Below are 20,806 nucleotides of genomic sequence, written 5' to 3'. Positions count from 1 at the left end.
TCATAATGTGTGTGTCTTACTGCACAGATGTAACCTGTAGTCTATGGGATGACTCTTTCTATGACCTCCTTTGTTACAGTATTCTTTGCGGAGGACCATATAGATCAGGAAGTAAGGCTGAGAGCACTGACTGTGTCTCCCCTACATGGATGGTAAATGGAACAGTCAGTACTGGCATCGAGGCCGTCATGACACTAGATCCACCTTTTGAATTTCTAAGCAATGCTGCTAAGCTGTGTCTCCCCTTTATGGAATCCACCATCATTTTCCTATCAGTCATAGCGCCTGCAAAACTCTGGTCTCCATCTGTTGATGACACTATGAGCGATGCTGTTTAGTTTACCTTTCCCATTCCACGGACACCATTTGCTTCAAAATACTCACGCTAGGGAGCTAAAAATTAGTTGGTTAAAGATAATCAAAGCAACCCTATATGCGTAACACAGATCTAATCAAGATAAAATGTATTAAAAAATTTCCAACACTTTTAATGAGAGAGTAATTTAAAGTGAATAGATGTTTGCTATGTCTTTCTCCACCCAGGGAATACACATTTTTTCCTGTGTTTGGAAGGTGACTCTGGATGGAAGCCACATCTCCTGGCCTGATGAATGAATGTGTTACTTTGAAAAGACAGGGTTGTGAGGTTATGAATTTTTTCTTTTACTATCTTCCCTTATTGATTTATGTGGTACTTGTGAGGTATCCAGAAATATCCCTGAAAATTTTAGCATAAATTCAAAACTGGGAGAAGAAAACTGATTTTAAATGCTAACTACTTAAGTCATTTCTCTAGTGAAATCTTTAATGGTGAAATAATTACACTGTCAGTTTTATTTTGGTCAAATCCTGACCTTCACATGTCTGATTGGACTCCTCTCCATAGAGTTATCTGTGAAATTGTACAGAGACTTCACTAAGTTACCTCCTCAACACTGCTGCATTCCATAGACTTTTGTGAAGCAAAAATAAGCCAGTGAACATGGGCCATGTGAGTTTCTGCATCCCAGTGTCTGTGTGAAACATAATGGGGACAGATGACCTGAACCCAAGTCACTCCAGGGCTCTGCGGATGAACTTCCTTTCCATCCCAGAGTAAGTGGGCAGAAGCTGGATGTGAAGACCTTAGACTGGCAGTTTCAAACCTCTCAGGGGAATTGACCTTCTTACACTTCTTTGCTTCTTTGGGTCTGAGTGTTCTCACTGGGAAAACAGCGGTAAAATGTTTGCCCTTCACACATTAAGACTTTATCAGAATCAAATGAACAATGATATGCAAAGACATTTCATAAAAGCACAAAGTGCTTCATGAACGTAAGTTTTTTCATAGTAATTCTAATTCAAGGTGTGAGGCCTTCAAAATTTTTTCCAGGCAAGTTTGCAGGATGAATCCTGTTTTTTGAAGCTCTGTCATCGTCTCCTGGATGCATCTGCAGCAAAGATGAGTCATGAGATCACTGCTGTATTATAATATTCATCAGAGAAATAGCAGCATTTGCAACATCTACTATAAATACTCATCCGCTGGGGAACCTAGAACAAATCAGCACATAGCTCTGAATGGGAGTCACTCCTGGGCAGTGCTTGCCCTTTCTTCCTGCCTATATTAATCCTGGTCTTTCTTGCATGTTTCTCTAGCTCTTCCTGTTCCTCATGGTCTTGGCTGGCATTCTATATGAAGACACTGGCTTAATAGCAGTGTCTTACTTTGTAATTTTGTTAAGCTGCCCTGCCATTAAAATACTCTTTGCCACATTTTCAGAAAGACTAAGTAAGTAGTTTAATAACCTGAGAAATATTAAGCATTCAACAAATGTCTACTATTCACCTAAACTGAATAAGAAAGGAATGAGAAATCTCTTGATATTGATGTCATCATATCCTATGCCATTCTCCTTGCTTAGAAACTTCAGAGTTTTTCCCCAGAGGAGAGAAATGGAAAGATCACAATTTTGGCTACTGCCGTTTTGTATGAATTAAAATCTGGGTTATAAATTAATTAGTTGTCAACGTTTAAAAATGTGAAGATATAAAAATCCAGCTTTTTGACTTCTCTTAAAATGTCAGGCCACGAAGCAACACTGGTTCCTCCACAGCAAGATCAGCAGCAACCGAGGAGCAGTTGGCAACCGCAGAAGTGCAAGCTGTGTTCAGTGCACCCGGCTTCTCGCCTATGTCATTGTGTTTATTTACATCACATGTCTGGCCCCAGTAGGATGTGAAATTGTGACCCTTGTCCAACCCATAGAACTCATTAAATCCTATCTCATAACCAGTTAGTCATGGGTGAAATCATGGACAGATGGCTTGGCGAGAACATATGTTGTTGATCTGTTTCTTTTATTTCGTTAACCATTTTGCCAGCATTCTACACAGTCTAATCATATGTCACAAACCATAACTGGAGCATCAGTTTATAAGGGGGTTATCTAGAGTTGCATTGAACTGTTTATCCTTAAATGTCAAGTGAAAGCTGCTTTGAGGTTTGATCTGCCACTCAAAGTAAGATTTTTACCAACTTAGGAAATGTGAATTCTCTACATGTTCCAGGCTCCATGCCTGACACAGTCCTGTGCTGTCAAAGCAGTGCAAAGGGTATCTCCAGCATGGGTATTTTACAACCTAAGACCATAGATGGGTCCCACATCAGTGATATAGGTATTAGAGGCAGCAAGGAGGAGCTTGGAGCCTTGATGGTGGCAGCAAGTTGAAATTTCTAGAATTTTCTGAAGGCTTCTCAATGCCCTTTCTGCTATCTCTAAGTTTGAGGGGAGGAAAGTCCACATGAATAAAAATTTGATGAGGAAAAATGGAGTCATGTTGACAGCAGAAGGCAACTTAGCCAGAGGAGTATGAATTATATTGTTTGGAAACACACACGGTTTGCTTTTCTATTTCAATTTCCAGAATTCCTTATCCCAGACAGTTAAAAATCTAGGGTCCTGGGAAAAAGGTGTGGGTCTCCAAAATGGAGCCCAAGGAGCCTGCCTGGTTTACTTTTTGGAAGGTTTTAGATCAACAGCACAAAAAATTGCTATGATTCCTCATGGTCTGTAACAGGTCAGTAAGCTTGAAGTTTCTTACAGTAACACTGTGCTGAAACATTTCCATGTCTCTACAAACAAGGGGAACTTTCAAATGTGGCCATAGCCATGTGAGTGAGTGGTCTAATCATGGAGTGCAAAGGTAGGAAATACTTTACTATTCCTCACAGAAGGCCACTTATACGTCTGAATTTGAGCAAGGGCTGGGAAGCCTAGTCAACACTGACCAACCTAACCATCACCAAGCAACTATTCATGCATCTGCAGTGGATGGGGCCATAGGGAGAAATGGTAAAAGAAGAATCCCAAAAAACATTTCATGGGAGACACAGGCAAATACCTTCTGCCCAAATAGTAATTTGAACTCTCTTTCTCAGGGCCCACGGCACCTGCTGAGCTTTTGGGTCAGTAATACATCATTAATAGTGTCAGAATTGGCACCAAGAGCATGCTGTGAAGATGCCAAACCCCCAAGTAGTATTTCTCATTTGAGTCAGAGTGAATTCAGTGTAATTAGGAAGACAGAGATGGATACAGATAACTGCAGTGCTAGTCACAAGGAAGTAACAAATGTGTGGCAGGAGGGAAGTTACTTTTTCTTCTTGACAAACTCGCAGATGAAGTACATGCTAAGATGGCACTCGGTGTCATTCCATCGGCCTGAGCTCAGCATCTCCACGCAGTCCTCGTGCCCATAGGGGTCACTGGGCTCCCCCTCTTGCCAGTTGCTGTAGTTCTGCAGTGGGGTGCTGTCTGTGAACACATACTGCCCCTCCTTCTCAAGGTCATTCACCCCAATGAACACGCGGAAGAAGCCACTCTTGGCCACGTAGTCAGCGATGAGGGTGTTGATGGCTTCGTCTTTTGGCATGGCTAGCATTCCACCCCGAATCCTGCAATGGGTCAGGGACTCCCTGTAGTTCTTCTCCTCCTGCACAATGTAGTAGAACTTTTCTTCAGTTTCTCTAATCCCTGCTATGACTGCAGGGAGGAAAAGAAGAGCATCATTATGCATCTTTAAAAGGGAAGATAGATGTATCATTGCCAGATTGAAATTCATGCATTCACCATCCACAAATTATCTTGCAAGGCCCTGTCAAGAGGTAGTCATTGGCTTGACTTTTTCTTTGCCTTTCTAGTTACTATGAAGAGAACTAAAGTCTTCTGTTGGTCCCCCCACCTTCCTGCTCAGTTCCTGACACAGCTGTCCAGCTAGGTTGACAAAGACTGGTCACTCAAACTGTCACCCACTTATCCCATACCACTCTTCCCAGCCTCATTTATGTCTTAGCTATACTTGTTCTTCTCTTTGCCACATCTATCCCTGGTAAGTCACCTTAATACTTCTCTACCTGTCAAACTCCTACTTGCCTTTGAGATCTCAGTAGAAATGATTTCTCCTGTAAGAAGTCTTTCAAGTCCCTGCACAGACAGTGGTGCCTGTGGATTCTTGCCTCCATCTATACTGCCCTTTCCTCTTCTTCTACAGCATTCAGCACATTCCACTCCAGTGGTTTATTTGTGAGTCTTTTCTACTCAGCTTGAGGACATTGTTTATGTCTGTGATGCTCTTGAGCATATGTGCTGCCAAAGGGAGCTCTCTTTGATGCTCTTTAATCCCAGTGACTGGAACATTCCAGGAGATAGCAGATATTTATTGAACTGATACTGTAATAATGCACAAGTGTGTCCACTTGAAATCAAATATCTGGTACATGAACTTATACCCTGAGATTGTCCATATTTCTTCTCAGCTACAAGAGGGAGACTGAGTTACTACCTGAGTTTCAGGACAGAACTAGGGACTTAGAGTGATTCTGAGTTCATAAAATGGAACGTAAATTAGAGTCTTAAATTAGAGTCTAAGAACTAGGGACTTAGAGTCATTCTGGGTTCAATAAATGGAATGTAAATGCCAAGTTACCTTGGCATTAAAGACCAATTAAAGACCAAGGTATGTTGGCATTTAGAGGTATCTACATATATACCTTACCTTAGAGTTCATAACTTTCATTCACAAATAAATCTATGACCACTATGACTTTAAGAACTATTCATCTATGACATACCTTTGGGGTTTGGTTCATTCATGATGGTTGAAGTTATGTCAGACATAGAATCTTTACTATGGGATACAACCAGAACTGTTATTAAGGTGACTATTTAACATCAAATATTTCCTATGTGTCTAGTATTACAAGATGGCACCTGAATGCTTCTAATAACGTGCAGTACAAATACCTGGAATATGATAAATAAAATACAAAAGCTTGAAATCTTGAGATCATGTCAAGTGAGATAAATCAGACACACGTGCTTAAATATTACATGGTTTCTTGTATGTGAGAAGTCCAAAACATAAATAAAGAGCAAAATAAAAGATAGATAATAGGAAACAGATCTTTTTCAAGGAGAGAGGACCAAGAGAAGGAGGGAGGGGAAAGGAGGGAAAGGGCATGGGACATAAAAAGGATGAAGGTGTGTTAAATGCATGGACCCACTTCTAAGGAGGAGTGTGATCACTGTGTGCTGCAAATATGGACTGGTAAAAAGTAATATTTGAGGAAAAAATTTTAAAAAACCATGAAACCAGTTGCAACTGTTAACTGTAATAATTCCCTCAGTAACGTAGTTCTCAGAAAAGAATACATAAGCCCTTTCCACTTTAAAAGAACTATTGTTAATAAGGAGATGGAAGAGGGATATAAAGTGATCACTGGAGGAAGTTACAAAACCTTAGAGAAATGCATAAGGTTTGTACCGATTTGTACTATGGGGGAGGAGTCAGGAAAGCTTGCACTCAGAGTCTCTGCTTTACTGCCTATTATGTCTGTAACTATGGGAAAGACTTCTCTAAGCTTCAGTTTAATCACTGCACTTACATTACAATTACATAAAGACTCCGGGCCTTGATGCTAATAGTCCTGCACTGTCTCCACTACTCGAGAAAGTAGCTATGTTATTACTTCTACTTTCTGAGGTGCTGTTTCTATTTGACTCTTGCTATCCCTTTTTATTCTTAAGACACAGCTTGTCACATTCTACTTTTTTCTCCTCTCCTAGGGGAAACTCTTTACCTATTGATAGCTAGGCACATATGCACGAATTCATGGAGTGGACTTGAATTGTCCTGGGTTTTGGGTGGATGATTAGCATGTTGAGTAGCCCTGAAACTGGTGATACCATCCCAGTAGGTCTTTTCCCAATACAAGGTGTTGTCTAGGAAATACAGTGGTGAAAGAGATGAAATAGGTAGACATAAGGTATTGGGCAACAAGCAAAAGAGACAATGTTCACCATTCTTGACAAATTTCATAGATGTCTTGAGCCGGGCGACACTGATATCCAGTTGTCCAACAACTTTCCGGTATCTTCCGCAGTCACAGACAGTACCTTATAAATGACAGAAACTGTGAGTTCAAGGTTGAGGTAGGTGCACACCAGCTGGAAGAGCATCTTCTGCCTTCTCAGCATTTACAGTGCTGTCTTTTTCTAGTCTGAAGAAGGCTTTCTGTGAGTGACTATGCATTTGACCTTTTATTTAAAACAAACTTCCCAATTTATAAGATGTTTAGAAATTCAGAAAAATATCTTTTTAAATGTTAGGAATGAGTAAGAAACAATGCTAAACTAGATTTTTACAAAGAAGAATAAATATGACACCCCACTGCACACACATTGTGACGCATTTGGCATTTGGTTGAACACAGAACTTGTCCGCTCCCTCTCAGAATAACATTTTTACAGCTCCCTTAGAATGTATTTGCAGCAGGCCTCTCTTCTGTTACTGCATTATTCAGTAGCTCACACAGCTCTCCCAAGATAGGAGAAACTTCAGAATTCAATAGAATGCTAATTCTGATTATCCCCGGGAAGTAGACTTGCATGCTTCAAGGGCTACATTTATTTCCTGCAAAGAGAACCAACTTAGAGTTTCAAAAGCTAGCTGTCCCATTTGTGGATTAACCATGATTTTAATTTGTTATTTTAAATATGTTATTTAATTTGTTGATTTTAATTTCTTTTCTCACCTACATTTTCAACTGTATACTGATATTATTATGAGAGAGAAGCAATTACAAGGAAAGTGATATAAAATTCAGATGATTCCCTTTTAAAATTTAATGGCTGTTTTACATAAACATTACTTTTGGCTTTTTTCTTGGTAGCATGAAAAATAAAAATAATTTTATTAGCGAAAAGAAAAAAGTCTGTGGCTGAATTGTATCCATATTTGTAGGTAAATAGAGGCATGTGGAGAAGTACTTTGAATTCATCTTGCATATTTCTGCACGAGTAGAAACAACTGAACCACATCAAGAATACTTTACCTTCTTTCCTTGCATAAGATACTGAACATATAACTCAGTTAGTACCCAGGGGCACCTGCCTGGCCACTGAGAGGTCATTCTGTCACTAAGGGTCTCTGTGGATCAGCTTGCTGCTGGTAGCTTGAAGGTTGAGGTTTGGTTGGGATGCTAATGGAACACCAGGCATGGCATGCTGACCCAAGCTCTGCTTCAGATTTTCCTCTTGGGTTCCAGGAATGATGGGTCACTTCTGTACTGGGCTCTCTTTCAATAGCAAATAGGACAGGAATGGAATTGGAATGTATCTCCTCTCCTTCCCCAGGGCTTGGAAAATCACCAGCAAATGGAGAGGAAAGTTTCTCTTTCCTCTGGCCCAGGAAAAAGAAGGCTAGGCATACCGTTTTGTGAAAGAACAAAGAGCTTTGTTCTGTAAAAACTATTTATTGTTGAGATGAACAAAGGTGGAATGATGCTAGAAATCAAAGCAAAAAGTAAGCATGTCATACCTGCCTTGCCTTTCACTCCTGGTATCCCAAGCAAACCCTTCTCTCCTTTGTCACCTGAAGAAAAACAATAGAAGCAACAACAAAAATGCACAATGAAATAAAAAGATGAATTATTTTAGGCAGACAATATTCTATACATCCAAAATCAGAGGAAACATTTTTCCAAATTTCATTTCCAATATGCCCAATGAATATCCCTTCATTTTATACAAATAATATTCTTTGGAGTTGCCTGCACAGGTATAAATAATCAAGTGAGTTATAATTTATTTAGATTTATATAGAATTCTAGCAGGATGTATAAGGAACATCTCAATGCTCCTTTTCCCACTAGCATTTTTTTTATAATGTGGTCTTTTGAACAAGGCTAAAACATTTCTCAGCATATTTTAATTTTAAAAATACCATTGCTTAGTAAATCTGGATTTGTTGGTTGGTACATTACAGGGTCTGTGTATTTATTATGTACCAAGTTATTCTATGTGGCTGTGCCCTTGGATTTTCAAAAAATATATATTTTTCTTTTTCAATTCAATTCAACAAATATTTACTACTTATGTAAGAAAAGAGGTTTAATATTTGGAGAGGATATACAGAGAGACAAGATTAAACCTTTAGCTTGCAGGAGTTTATAATTTTTAGGAAAGATGTGATGTAGGCAAACATCTATACTATAAAGTCATCTCAAATATACTATACTGAAATGTCAACTTTGGTAATTTTTTCTCTGCTCTTCTTTGTATTTGACCATTTTTTACTCAGTTAGAAGCATCCAAAAAATAATTCTCACAGAATCAGGATTTTTAAAACAGACAGAAAGCAAACAAAAAACCCCTTGATTTTTGTTTTGTTTTTAACTTCAAAACGAGCTCTTGAAGCCCACATCAGACACAATAATTGAAAGGAAAAGCTTTTGATTTACAAGAGAAAATGTGTGGCTGCAGTTCTTGAGGATAAAAAAGAAGACTCTGAGAGAAGTGAAATAGCCTATAATGCTTCAGTAGTGACCTGGATGTAGAATAGGAAGTTAGGAGAGAAAAACACAGGCTGATGGGCACCCAGCTGGGTGGAATATGGGGCACCTTCATAGGATTTGGGGGCAGCCAGAGAATTGGGCACATTATCCAAGAGAACAAGGGGGAGGAGAGTGGAGTTAGCCTTGAGACTCCATAGCTTCATCTTGTACCAGCAACAGAGCAAAAGGAAAACTGCTCTAAAAGCTGCAGGGTGTCCTATCTAACTCCACTGAACATATCCAGTTGCTATTTTTCTCATCACTGATGTGTTGATTTGCATTACATAGTGAAGCTTTCCTTACACATGGAGGAAGGCATGCGGCTGGGGCCTCAATGACTTCTTAAGCCTTTCTAAACTGACCCATATGGACACCTTTCTCTGGAGTGGTACCATACAGAAGGTTGCTTCTGTTGCTCCCCAGCAGAAGGAAGAAGTCTTGGAAATGCAGCATGCACTTCAAGTGTGAAAGGGCAAGACTCAGAACTTGTGCTTAGATGAAAGGAGATAGTGGGGAAGTCTATGACAACAGAGTATGACCAATGCTGTGAGGAGGACTGAACACAGATAACATACTGCTAGAGAGGAGAGATAGTGTTTCATATGGAAGAATGTACAAAGGCTGAGCAGAGGAACTTGGCCGTCAGAAGTGTCAGCAGAAGACAGGAGTGAGGGTTTGGATAACATACTGCAGAGCTACAGCTGTGAAGAAAGCAAGGAAATAAGGCTGTGCACCTTGCTGAGGAAGATTGAGTGGTTCGTATTTTACTTGTTTCCTAAGAAAACCCCATTATTTCCTTATGTGTAAATTGGAAAGGGTAAGAACAGATTTTTAGAATATATTAATGGAAGAACAGGAACATGTATTTACTAAGTGTCGATCAGTTGCTGAGTGCCATTCTGGACACTTTAGACATATTACCATATTACATCCTAAGAGTGAGGCACTATGATGATCTTAATTTTGTCAGAAAAGAAACCAAGAGACAGAAAGGCAAATAACTTGGTCAAGAACAACTAGCAATTAGATGGTGGTGTGTGTGCCATGGTTCAGATCTAGAGTCTCATGGGTTCTGAGATGGGCTTTGGAAGGTGACTGGATCATGGGGCCAGTACACTTAACAGGGGATTGATTCCTGAAAGAGTGCTTAGTTAAAGATGTCTGGTTGAAAGAGCAGGCCCGTGGTAGGTGTATTTCCCTCCTTAGCCCCTCCTTTGACTCTCTGCTTCCTGGGTACCATGAGGTGAGCAGATTTCTTCCACCACAGCCTTCCACCATGATGCTTCTGCTTTGGAGCCAGCTGACCATGGACTCAATCTCCTGAACTGTGAGCCAAGTTAAACTTCTCCTTTAAGTTGTGGGTGTCAGGTATTGTGTCCCAGCAATGGGGCAGCTGATTGGTACAGCTGCCATTCACACCCAGCCATATGTGCTCTCCAATTCATGGTGTTTCCCCAATGACTTAATGAAAGAAAGCTAAGAGTGTGAAAATGTGATCAAAATGAAATAAGCCAGGTACAGAAAGTCAAATATGGCATGATATCACTCATATGTAGAATCTAAGGCAGTCAGTCTCATAGAAGTAGAATAAAATAATGTCTGCTAGCAGCTGGAAAGGACAAAGCAAGGAGACTTTGGGAGATGTTAGAGATTACAAAGTTACAGTTATATAGGGGGAATGACATATGGTATTCTATTGTATAGTAGGGTAACTACCGTCTACCTCAAAATAGCTAAAAGAAGACTTTGAACATTTCATCAGAGAGGAACAATACACTTTGAGATTATACATATGCTGATTACTCTCACTTGATCATTACCCAATGTATATACATGTATAGAAATATAACATTGTGCCTCATCAGTCTGGGCAATTATTATGCGTCAATTAAAAATAAAATTAGGACAATTTTGAAGGGGATAGTAGTTTTATTGTTATGATTTAGACCAGCAATGTCATCCAAAATCCTCATGCACTCAGAGGCTGGGTTTTTGGAATGTGATTGGGTCATGGGGTGTTGTACTCACAGGTGGATTAATCCACAGAAGAGTTCAGAGTGAGGAAACATGCTGTTAGAAGGCAGGAGCTGGGGATGTGACCCGGGAGGGTGCACTGCCCTCCCTGTTTCTCTCTCTGTTTCCTGCCTGCCCTGATGTGAGTAGCTCTCCTCTGCCAGGTCCTTCCACCACCCTGTTTCTGCCTTGGAGCCTGATGCTGAAGGACCATAACCTTGAGCCAAAGTAAATCTTCCTCTGTTAAGCTGTGAGAGTGTTTTGTCCCAGCAGTGAGGAAATTAACTATGACCCTTATCATCACCAAAAACAATATGGACTTAAAAGATCATGATTACGGGTTTAAGTGTTAAATTTTTAAAATTTATACTTCATAGTTTGAATCCCTTTCAATTCAACCTGGATTGAACATTGATTTCAGTCCTGTTATGATCCTAGTTCTGGCTAAGGCCTACACACAAGCATAAAAGAAATACAACTAGAGAAGAGTATCCCTTCTTATCTGTGGTTTTGGTTTCCAGATTCTGTTACCTGTGGTCCAAAAGTATCAAGCAGAAAGTGCCCAAAACAAATAATTCATAAATTTTTACCTGCATGCCATTTGGAAGAGTGTGACAGGGGTCTTACGCCATCTTGCTGCATCCCTCCCCGAATGTGATCATGCCTTTGTCCCGCACTTTCATGCTGTGTATGCAATCCACCCACTCCTCAGCAGCCAGCTCAGTTGTCAGGTAGGTTGTCAGAATGCAGCAGTGCTTGCCTTCAAGTAACCTCTGTGGAGTAGCCTAACCTGACACTATAATGCCCAAGTCATTCCCCATGCTTCGTGCCATTATGTAAGCATTGTATCATCTCAAGACATCAAGCAAGATGGATAAATACAGTAAGCTAAGATACATTGAGGGAGAAATTATTATCAGTTAATTCATTTATTTAATTATTGGTTAATTTTTATTTTTATCAGTCTAGGTTTGCAGTACATTTTCTGTGTGCAGTTGGTACATGTACATAACACAACTTAATTCTTTTTCCATCTCCTTTTCCTGTCCTTTCTTCACCCTCCATCCATCTTTTGGTCCCTTTCCCTTTTGCAAAAGAGCTGTCCTTTTATTTCCTATTATGGTGGGAGCTGCTGGAGCTGCTTATTGGTCACATGTGTGAGGGCAGGACAGAACCGGAGTGCCTGAAGCAGTCAAAATACCTCAGTATTAGAAAAAGCATCCTGCCTGGACAAATATACTCGTTAGTCACTAGACAACATTACCTCTCCTGATACTAATTTTGCAACAGTATAAAATAAATGCCCCTACTGTTGAAGTCAGTCCTCTTCCCATGAGGTAAGAGGTAACTCCACCTGACCCAGCTGTTGTATCTTGTCTGTATTTTTCTTTTACACACTGCCATTTCCCTTCAGGGTACAACAAGAGACCAATGAGGTTCCCTACACTATTATCTAACTTGTATTTTGTTTTTAATTTACTTACACTGTGGGATTCTCGTATAAATGAAACCATGTGACAGTTAAGCCTGTGTGTCTGATTTATTTCAACAACATTATGGTCTCAAGGTGCATCTGTTGTCCTACCAAGTGACTCAGGTTTATCCTATGGTAGCGTAGTAATCAAACTTTATCATAGGTATATATGTAGGTAGAGAAAGCATGGTAAATATAGGGTTTAGTACCATCCATGGTTTTAGGAAGACACTGGAGGTCTTGGAATATTTCCACCAAGGATAAAGGGCTGTTGTATTTGCTTTGGGAAAATGATTTTCTTTTGTTTTTTCTTTTTTGTTGTTTTTAAGACAAGATCTCATTATGCAGTTCAGGCTGGCCTTGAACTCATTACATATCCTATGTATGGGCTCCCACTATGTGTGGGCTGGCCTCAAACTGGACATGATCCCTTGCCTCAGCCTCCTGAGTGCTGGGATTACATGTGTGGGCCTCCACACCTAGAAAAATGATGAGCTTTCAAGGAAATAAAAGTACATATACGAGAACAAGGATATCAACATGGTTGTGTACTAACAGAGTGAAATAAACCACAAGCCTGCTGGTAGGGAGTCAAAAGAGGAAAAGATTCCCGTGGATCAGGGTAGAGAAGTGTGCACTGAAGCAGCAGCTCTCAACTGGATCTTGAAATATGGAGTTAGCTTCTTGGATTGGTACCTGGCTTTGTCTTTTGAGAAGAGGAAAGAACTGTGTTGATTTCCAGTATTTTGATGTGAATTTCTTAAAAACAGACGCACCAGGGCATTGTAATAGGGTGAAAGACCCTGGAAGCTCCAAAATACCAAGTTTGAGTCCTGGTTCTGCTACTTGATAGCTAAATATGTACAGATCAGTTAATTTCTTCCCATTTGGTTTTTAAGTGGAATCAATGGTATCTACAGTGATAAGCTCATTAGGAGAATAAACTAGGTAATGTTATTGTGTAATGGGGTTAGCATGGGTTGACCCACGGGGGGGCCCCTGCTGATGTTAGCTTCTGCTCACTAAGTGTGAGCTATGGTAAGGGTACACATTCATGCACTTAGCTCACAGAAGGTTTGGGTTTCGCACATCTGTTTCACCAAAATTAATTATAGTTAAGGCTATCCACAAAAATTTATTTTGGACCACGACTGGGAACATATCTGTAATAACTGTCTTAAGTTTGAAGAATTAGAGGTCACATTCAAACAGACAAAAAGCACAAGGCTTTCAGCGTAAAGGGACTATTGACCTTAAGTGAAAACATTTATTTTGCTATGAGGTTGGATTTACCTTTACTAAGTCATTCTTATTCCTAAAATGAAATATTGACACGAAGAAAGCTAACTTTAGCCAAGCAAGTGACAACGCTGAGGTCAGCCTAGAAAATTGAGATTCATCCCTGTCAGTGAAAGGCTTAGAAAGGCCACCGCCACAATGAGGACAATGAATTTCAAAGTACAGATTAAAAAGGAAATTAATCTAGTTTAGCCAGAACACTGCATCTCCATTTTTAAAAAATTCTAAGACATGTTCATAAATTTTGATGGCATACCTCAGAAGAGAAGGAAATCTCATAGCCAGTGGTGGAAATTGACATGAGAGGAAATGATGCTTAGAGGAATAAGAGATAGAACAGAAGGCCACATTGTGGGAAATGTGTTTTATCATTCTTCTGTTTTTCATTTGTAACACAACAACTATTTACAGTTTTTACCATGTAGTAGACATCAGGATAAAACTTGAGTCCCCATATAGACCTTATATTTTCTTAAGCAAACATACAGGATATCGTTCATTCTCTACTCATTTTATCCCCAGAAAATCACCAGTTAGAGGGGAAAATATATTAATCAGCCATGACAATGAGTCCAGTGACAGAAGTATCCATGAAACCCTGAGAACTATGTACCTGGACCTTGAAGGAAGAATTGACCTGAAGCAGGTAAGTTTAGTTAACTCTATCACTGCATCCACTTTGAAGTTCTGCCAGCCATACTAAAGACTTTGTCTTTCTTCATCTCTGTCAGCTACTACTTCTCCGAGTCACTTAGTCATATTCTATGAGAGGATTAAACTTGGCTTAAGGTCATCAGCTCCCAACCCTTTCATTGTAGACTCATGTCAGCTTGACACACTTGATTCAGGAAAGAGCCACATCTAGGATGGCTCATTGTAAAATGAAATTCTTCAAATCTGGACTTGATCCCTTCCACCTCTGCTTTGTCTATGGCGGTACACATATCTCAGCCTCGTTTAACACGATGTCTCCAGAACTTCTGGAGTCCAACATCCTGCTTTCTGGCTATGACTTCTTATCCTTTTAATCAGTGGTTAAGTTGGCATAGTCAGTGGCAGGTCCATGTTGCATTTTATCTGAAGTTTAGACAATTTGCAGGGCCTTCTTTAAGAAAAATAATACAAAATTAACAAGTGGAGAAGTAGTTGTGAAAGCAGTGCATCTTAAGAAAGTTGCTAAAATTTTAAAAGTAGACAAATATCACAATGCAAAATCCAATAATGGTAATATTTTAATGAATGAGCCAATTGTTGTGCCTCTTTACTGCTTGTTTAAAATAATCATTGGCCTCTTGTTTTTGGCTACATTCATTACTTGTTTAGTTGCCCACAGCTTTATAACACTTTAAAGAAAGGAGGAAGGAATAATAATAAGCAGAAAACAGCCTTTTCTCTAGGACACTTAATCAAAACATATTAAATTTAACTGATGGAAATAAAACACAATGAAAAGTGACATTTTGGGAGGATTATCTGTGTTCTACTATAGATTTGTATGATGTCCTTGTATATTTTGGATATAGATTCTGCACTGGATATACAGGTAGCACATAACCAGTTCTGGGATTTCCTTGTTTGTGCTCTAATAGGAGTTTTTGATGAATGGAAGGTCTTTTGATAGGCCTTCTTTATGGTTAGTCTTTTTCATATCTGGTTTAAAAATTGTGCCTATTTTTTGATAAGAAAAAACACAGAATTTCACATTAATTACTATATGCACTCTTTACATTTCAAATTTAGGACCATCAGATTTGATTTTACCCAAAACTTAGACTTACAAACCACTGATTTTAGACAGTGCTAAGTATCAGGATAAGATTATTACTATTATCATTAATACCCAATTAACCCAACACAATGTACTGATACACTCATGATTTCCTATTATAAAATACAGTAGCATCATCCCTACATAAATCAAACTTAGTACAGTTGTCTGTTTCTACACTGTTTTTATTTCCATTGATTTGTCTACCTCATTAGCTGGTTTTGTAATAAATATTTAAATTCCATAATTTATATCTTCCAGCTTCACTTTTATTTTTAACAAATGTATTGTGTATTCTTAGTCCTTTTAATTTAGACATAATTTTTGAGTTGGCTAATTGGTTTCCAAAAGAATACTTTGAAATTTTGATGCAAAAGGTATTGAAACTATAGATCAATTCTAGAATTATTTTTACCTCTGTTACCTGAGATATACTTTATTTCATTTTTTTTGTTTTTTGTTTTTTTCCAGTGCCAGGAATCGAACTCATGACCTTGTGCTTGCCAGGCAGTTGCTGTGCTGCTGAGCTAAATCCCCAGCTCCATACTTTATTTCCTTATCATCATGTTTTGTTCACTGTGAAGGGCTAATACAATTTTCACTAGACTTATTCCTAGGTGTTTGATAATTTCGATACTATGATATATGGCATTGCTTTAATTTGTTTTTGAATTATTTTTATGTAGCAGCAAAACTGATTTTTGTAAATTAAGGTATTCAACAATACATTAAAGCAAATAGTTTATTTCTAGCTTATTTTGTATTTTCTAGGTATACAATAAATCATCTCTAAATAATGACCCACCCATTCTTTATTTCCAATATCTGTGAAGGTTATTTGTTTCCTGAATTTTTGTTCTGGAAAGCATCTCAAGTAAGATTTTAATTAGAATTGGTGACACAAGCCAGGTGCTGTGGTGCACTCCTGTAACCCCAGCCCTCAGGAGGCTGAGGCAGAAGGATCACTGTGAGTTCAAGGCCATCCTGGGCTACATATTGAGACCCTGTCTCCAAAAGAAAACAAATAAAAATCTTTAATTTCTCAAAATATCTGGAGTTCTAACTAAAAATATGGGACTTTTTCCTGGTGCATTCTTCTGGGTCGGTCCTCAAATATCAACTCAGTTGGAGTGACTTTCTGCTCATCCCCCTCGCCTCTTAGCCTGCCGACTTGACTTAGGAACTGGTGAACATCTGAGGAGATGAAAGAATGCAGAACGCAAGCTTACTGCAGGGTGGGTCCCTTCTGCTCCATGGCTCCTAACCTCTATTCATGTTTGGTAGCTTTCTTGTGATTTGAACATATATCTAATTATTTTTGTTCCAAGTGAATATACATAACAGAAAGATTAACGTAATGCCAGTCAGTCCCTCATAGCTTGCACCAGAAGTTTGAATTTTATTTTCATCACTAAGGATCAGAATAGCCTTTAACCTTTGCTATTTGTCATTAATGCAATAAATTAAAAATATTGTCAAATTTGAGAATATGCTCTGTAAAGTTTTCTTTTTTCTTACTCACACAAAGATTATTAAATTTGGAAAAAGCTTTCCAGAACCAGCTCGGGCCCTGTAGTCTTCAAACATTATTTCTTTTCCACAATCCACACATTTCTGTGCTGGGCAACCCAGGACACATTCCGATGATGATCTGACCTCCGGCCCAGCACTTTCATGTCATGACTTTGAGGGGATTTGCACAGTATGTGGTATGAATACTTTTGGACATGACTCCTACATTGGGCTTGTTAGCAAGAACTGAACTGTATGTGGAAGTAACTTCAAACTACACAAATACATCTCATTACGTCCAAGATAAGTATTTTCCTCACTTCAGCTCATCTTAGTTAGCTTCCCAAATACTTGTATCCACTCCAAAATCACCCAGTGCAAAAAGAGTGATGGAAAGAAGTTGGAGCAGAAGGCAGTATAGTCTTAACTGTGCTTTCCCTGTGGGCAATATCACCTCAAGGTTGCAGGCACTGATTCTTGGGGGGGGGTGATGAAAAAATCACACTTTTAAAAATACATAAATTATAAATAAATACAGAATATATAAGTCAACAGTTAGTCCAGGGATGGTATTAAAATTTCACTGGGCACCAATTAGGAAAAATATTTCTAAAAGGGCAGTTGGAGGAATGATCATTTTTCTAAAATGTGGAGATGCACTACTTTAACCAGTGGGGGATAATGTCTTACTTTGCCACGACATTAGGCCATAAGAACCCATTGCTAAGTCTTCTCTCTGGGTCTTGGGAAGGACCCATGCAAACGAGAGGCTCTGAAGCCGAAGCTTCAGGAGCCTGAGGAGAAAACTCCACAGCACAGCGCCAGCAGGACATGTGAACCACGAGGAGCTCATGTCGCTCTTCTGAAGCTGTGAAGATTTCAACTTGAAGTGCATGTGCAGTAATAGCCACTGGATCCAACAATATCATTGCAGTTTCTCTTCATTAGCACTGCCCTCCACCCTTGCCTTCCTGTGTGGTGGAAAGGAAGTGTGGTGGACTGAGCACTGGTGGTCAACTTGTAACCCCCAGCTGAACTGAGTAAGCGTGGTTCTGGGTGTGGGAGGCCCACCTGGGGATTGTTGCCAGCAGCATAAGAGGCAGAACTGGAGAAGGAGGCTGCTGGGAGCTGAGAGAGGCTGTTGGGAGCTGGTAGAAGCTGTAAGGAGCTGTTGGTTGTTTTGGAGGAGCTCATCATGCTGGCTTTCCTGATGAACTTGGCTGTTACCATCCTCTGGGGAGCTCGGGACCTCGTTGGCACTGAGAATGGCTTTGGTTCGCTTTGGGGGAGCTCTGACTCTACTTTGAGCATCGCTTCCTGGTGCTGGAGGGGGAGATGGTGCACTGCTGGTCTCCTGAAGAAGCTTGCTGTGTTGGCTTCCCTAATGGGAACTCAGCCATCTTGATCATCAGAGGAGTTTGGGACCTCACTGTTGCTGAGGATGGCTGTGGTACCTTTCAGGGGAGCTCTGGTTCCTTTTCTGAGCATCACTTCCTGGCTCCAGTGCAGGTCCCTCCGCCTGCTAGCACAGATCCTTCATCCAGCTGGCACAGACTTTCTAGATTCCACCACTGACCTTTGGGTCTTCCCAGCACAGATCCGTGAAACAGGCCTGCATGAGATATTGTAATGGGCTCTAGGCCTCCAGGTGGACTCATGGGAGGGGCTGTTACGAGCTCTAGGTCTTCAGCTGGACTCATGCAGAACATTTGCAAGGGATCCAGGACCTCAGCTGGATTTCTTAGTCTTAGTGTGTGGACACTTCCTGCACTCTCTTGTATCTCATTCTTTGGGTGACTGTTATAAATAATCTTGTAAAGTATGTGTCCTGTATTATATTATTCCCCTTGCAAAAATATCCCCCAAATTGACACAGGAAGGAACTGGAAAAGAGGGTGGAGAGAGGGCGTGTCAGACCACAGGATGAGAAGGGAGGCTACCGCCTCACCTCTGACTCCAGCCCGTCAACCTATCCACAAGAACACACTGCTGGCCCTACAAGTGTTTGTTTAATTCTGTAAGGCTCAGGTGTTTATGAAAAGGTCACAGTCATTATAATATACATGGCATTGAGCTTCCTACAGTCTTCACTGGTATTATAATGAGAAAATTCTATTTGCAATAAAAATTTCATTCTCATCCAGCTTTGTATCTCCCGAACACATGAAACAATACCTGTAGGTATGAATTAGTGAGTACTGGAAGACATTAGAGCTGCTATCATTGTGGAGCTTTTTGAGAAGAGAAGAGAGGAGAGCTTAGTTCATAAAGAGAAGACTATCTTTGTTTTCTAATATTGAGGTTGTAATTATGAATGAAATCAGAATGTGCCTGAAAGCAAATGTGCACACATGTTCTTCAAGTTCTTACCTGGTTAATAGATCACAGAACTATTCATTACTCCATTCAAATCATGAAAAAAAATTTTTACTTTTCTACCTACTTTGCATTTTATGAATAATTGTATTTTTATTATGTCAAGGATTCATGTCTACCAATAGGTCCCAGGACAGAGTTCAGTATAGAGATTTCCAGCACCTTATTTTTGATTCCTGAAATCTTGTTTAATTTTGCCCATTGCGTATCTCTTTTGGAAGTCTGAGATATATTGCTTGTATAAGAGCCACTGTGAAGACACAGAGAACTTGTCTTTTAAAAGAAAGAAATGAAGCATTTTAATCATACAAACTTTAAAAATGTATTAAGGACACACTCAGTTTGCTTTCATTTGCAATGGAAAAATACTAAAATACAGCTTACCCTTCTTGCCAATGGGCCCAGACTTGCCAATATTGCCCTGGGGTCCTATGTCACCCAATTCTCCTTTAATTCCTGAAAAGCAAAGAATGACATTTTTATATCATAAACTCTTTTTCCCCTCTCAAGATGAAGCAAACATATACTACTCACTTGAAGGAAATAGCAAAGAACATATTGTGCCTGTGACATCTAACATACCACCTATGTTATATTATCTATTTTTAACAGTAATAATTTATATATTAAAATTAAATCATGGATGATTATGACAGTCCTCGATGTAATCATATGAAAATACTCATGGATGCAGAGTATTCTATTACTAGAATGACCACAGCTGAGTATGTTTAATTTAAAATTGAAGAGACAGAGTAGAAGGATTCTTGTACTCTATTTAGGAAAACATTCTGGCTTTGCTTTGGGATTCTGTTTCCCTGTCTCTTCTGTCTTTTAAAACAAGATTTGATAATCTTAACCACTTCAAAAGAGGGAAGGTACGTGTAATCGTAAGACCTAGTGATCAAAGAGACATCCGACATTGTCTTGAGCTTTTCATCCCAAAACTTACGATCAAGGACAAATGAATTCTTCTAAAATTAGTATTTATTTATTTATTAAATATGATAATAGAAAAATATTTACCAGTTGTAAAGCTTTATTTATGTGAGAATAATTTTGCAAGAAACATACATCTTTTTAGAATATGAGAAGTGTAAACCAGTGTTTCTCAAACTGAGGCCTCAAGGGCCAGTGAGTCTTTCATTCTCTTTGAACTACTCAATATTTTAAACTGAGGGGTCTAGGGCAGCTATCTTGTAGCAATTGGCTGGGAACAATTCAAGTGTTCAGAAGACGCAGAATTACACCAGAAGCTATGTTTTAACGAGCCTTACCCTGGGCTTTATTAGAGAAAAGTCCCCCATTAGCTAGCATGCTATTCTCATCTCTGCTCCTACTCCTTGTATCCCTCCATTTGTCCCACTGTGTTATCCATTTTTATGAGAGGAGATAGAGAGGCAGAGATATACCGTGGGAAGGTGACTTCAGCAATGGCTCAGGAAGCTATTTCTGTTCCTTTTTACCCTTCACTTTAAGCCCTAGGCCA

General features: G+C 39.4%; 1 protein-coding gene across 1 annotated transcript in view; it reads right to left on the bottom strand.

Annotated features, from left to right (window-relative positions):
• Window positions 1–2,321: 2,321 nt before the first annotated feature.
• The window catches only part of Colec10 (collectin sub-family member 10 (C-type lectin)), a 39,220-nt gene continuing 20,735 nt past the window's right edge, over window positions 2,322–20,806 (bottom strand). Inside the window, exons 3-6 of the mRNA XM_005381907.1 lie at window positions 19,702–19,773; window positions 7,861–7,914; window positions 6,342–6,437; window positions 2,322–4,025 (exon numbers count right to left, since the gene is read on the bottom strand). Coding sequence (XP_005381964.1) covers window positions 3,634–4,025; window positions 6,342–6,437; window positions 7,861–7,914; window positions 19,702–19,773 — 614 coding nt within the window. The 3' untranslated portion in view covers window positions 2,322–3,633. The remainder of the gene's footprint in view (window positions 4,026–6,341; window positions 6,438–7,860; window positions 7,915–19,701; window positions 19,774–20,806) is intronic.

This window comes from Chinchilla lanigera, unplaced genomic scaffold (assembly GCF_000276665.1).
Source record: "Chinchilla lanigera isolate Chin_1 unplaced genomic scaffold, ChiLan1.0 scaffold00016, whole genome shotgun sequence".
Taxonomy (NCBI): Eukaryota; Metazoa; Chordata; class Mammalia; order Rodentia; family Chinchillidae; genus Chinchilla; species Chinchilla lanigera.
Note: the sequence above shows the minus strand (reverse complement) of the source record. Positions and strands in the feature narration are given on the sequence as shown.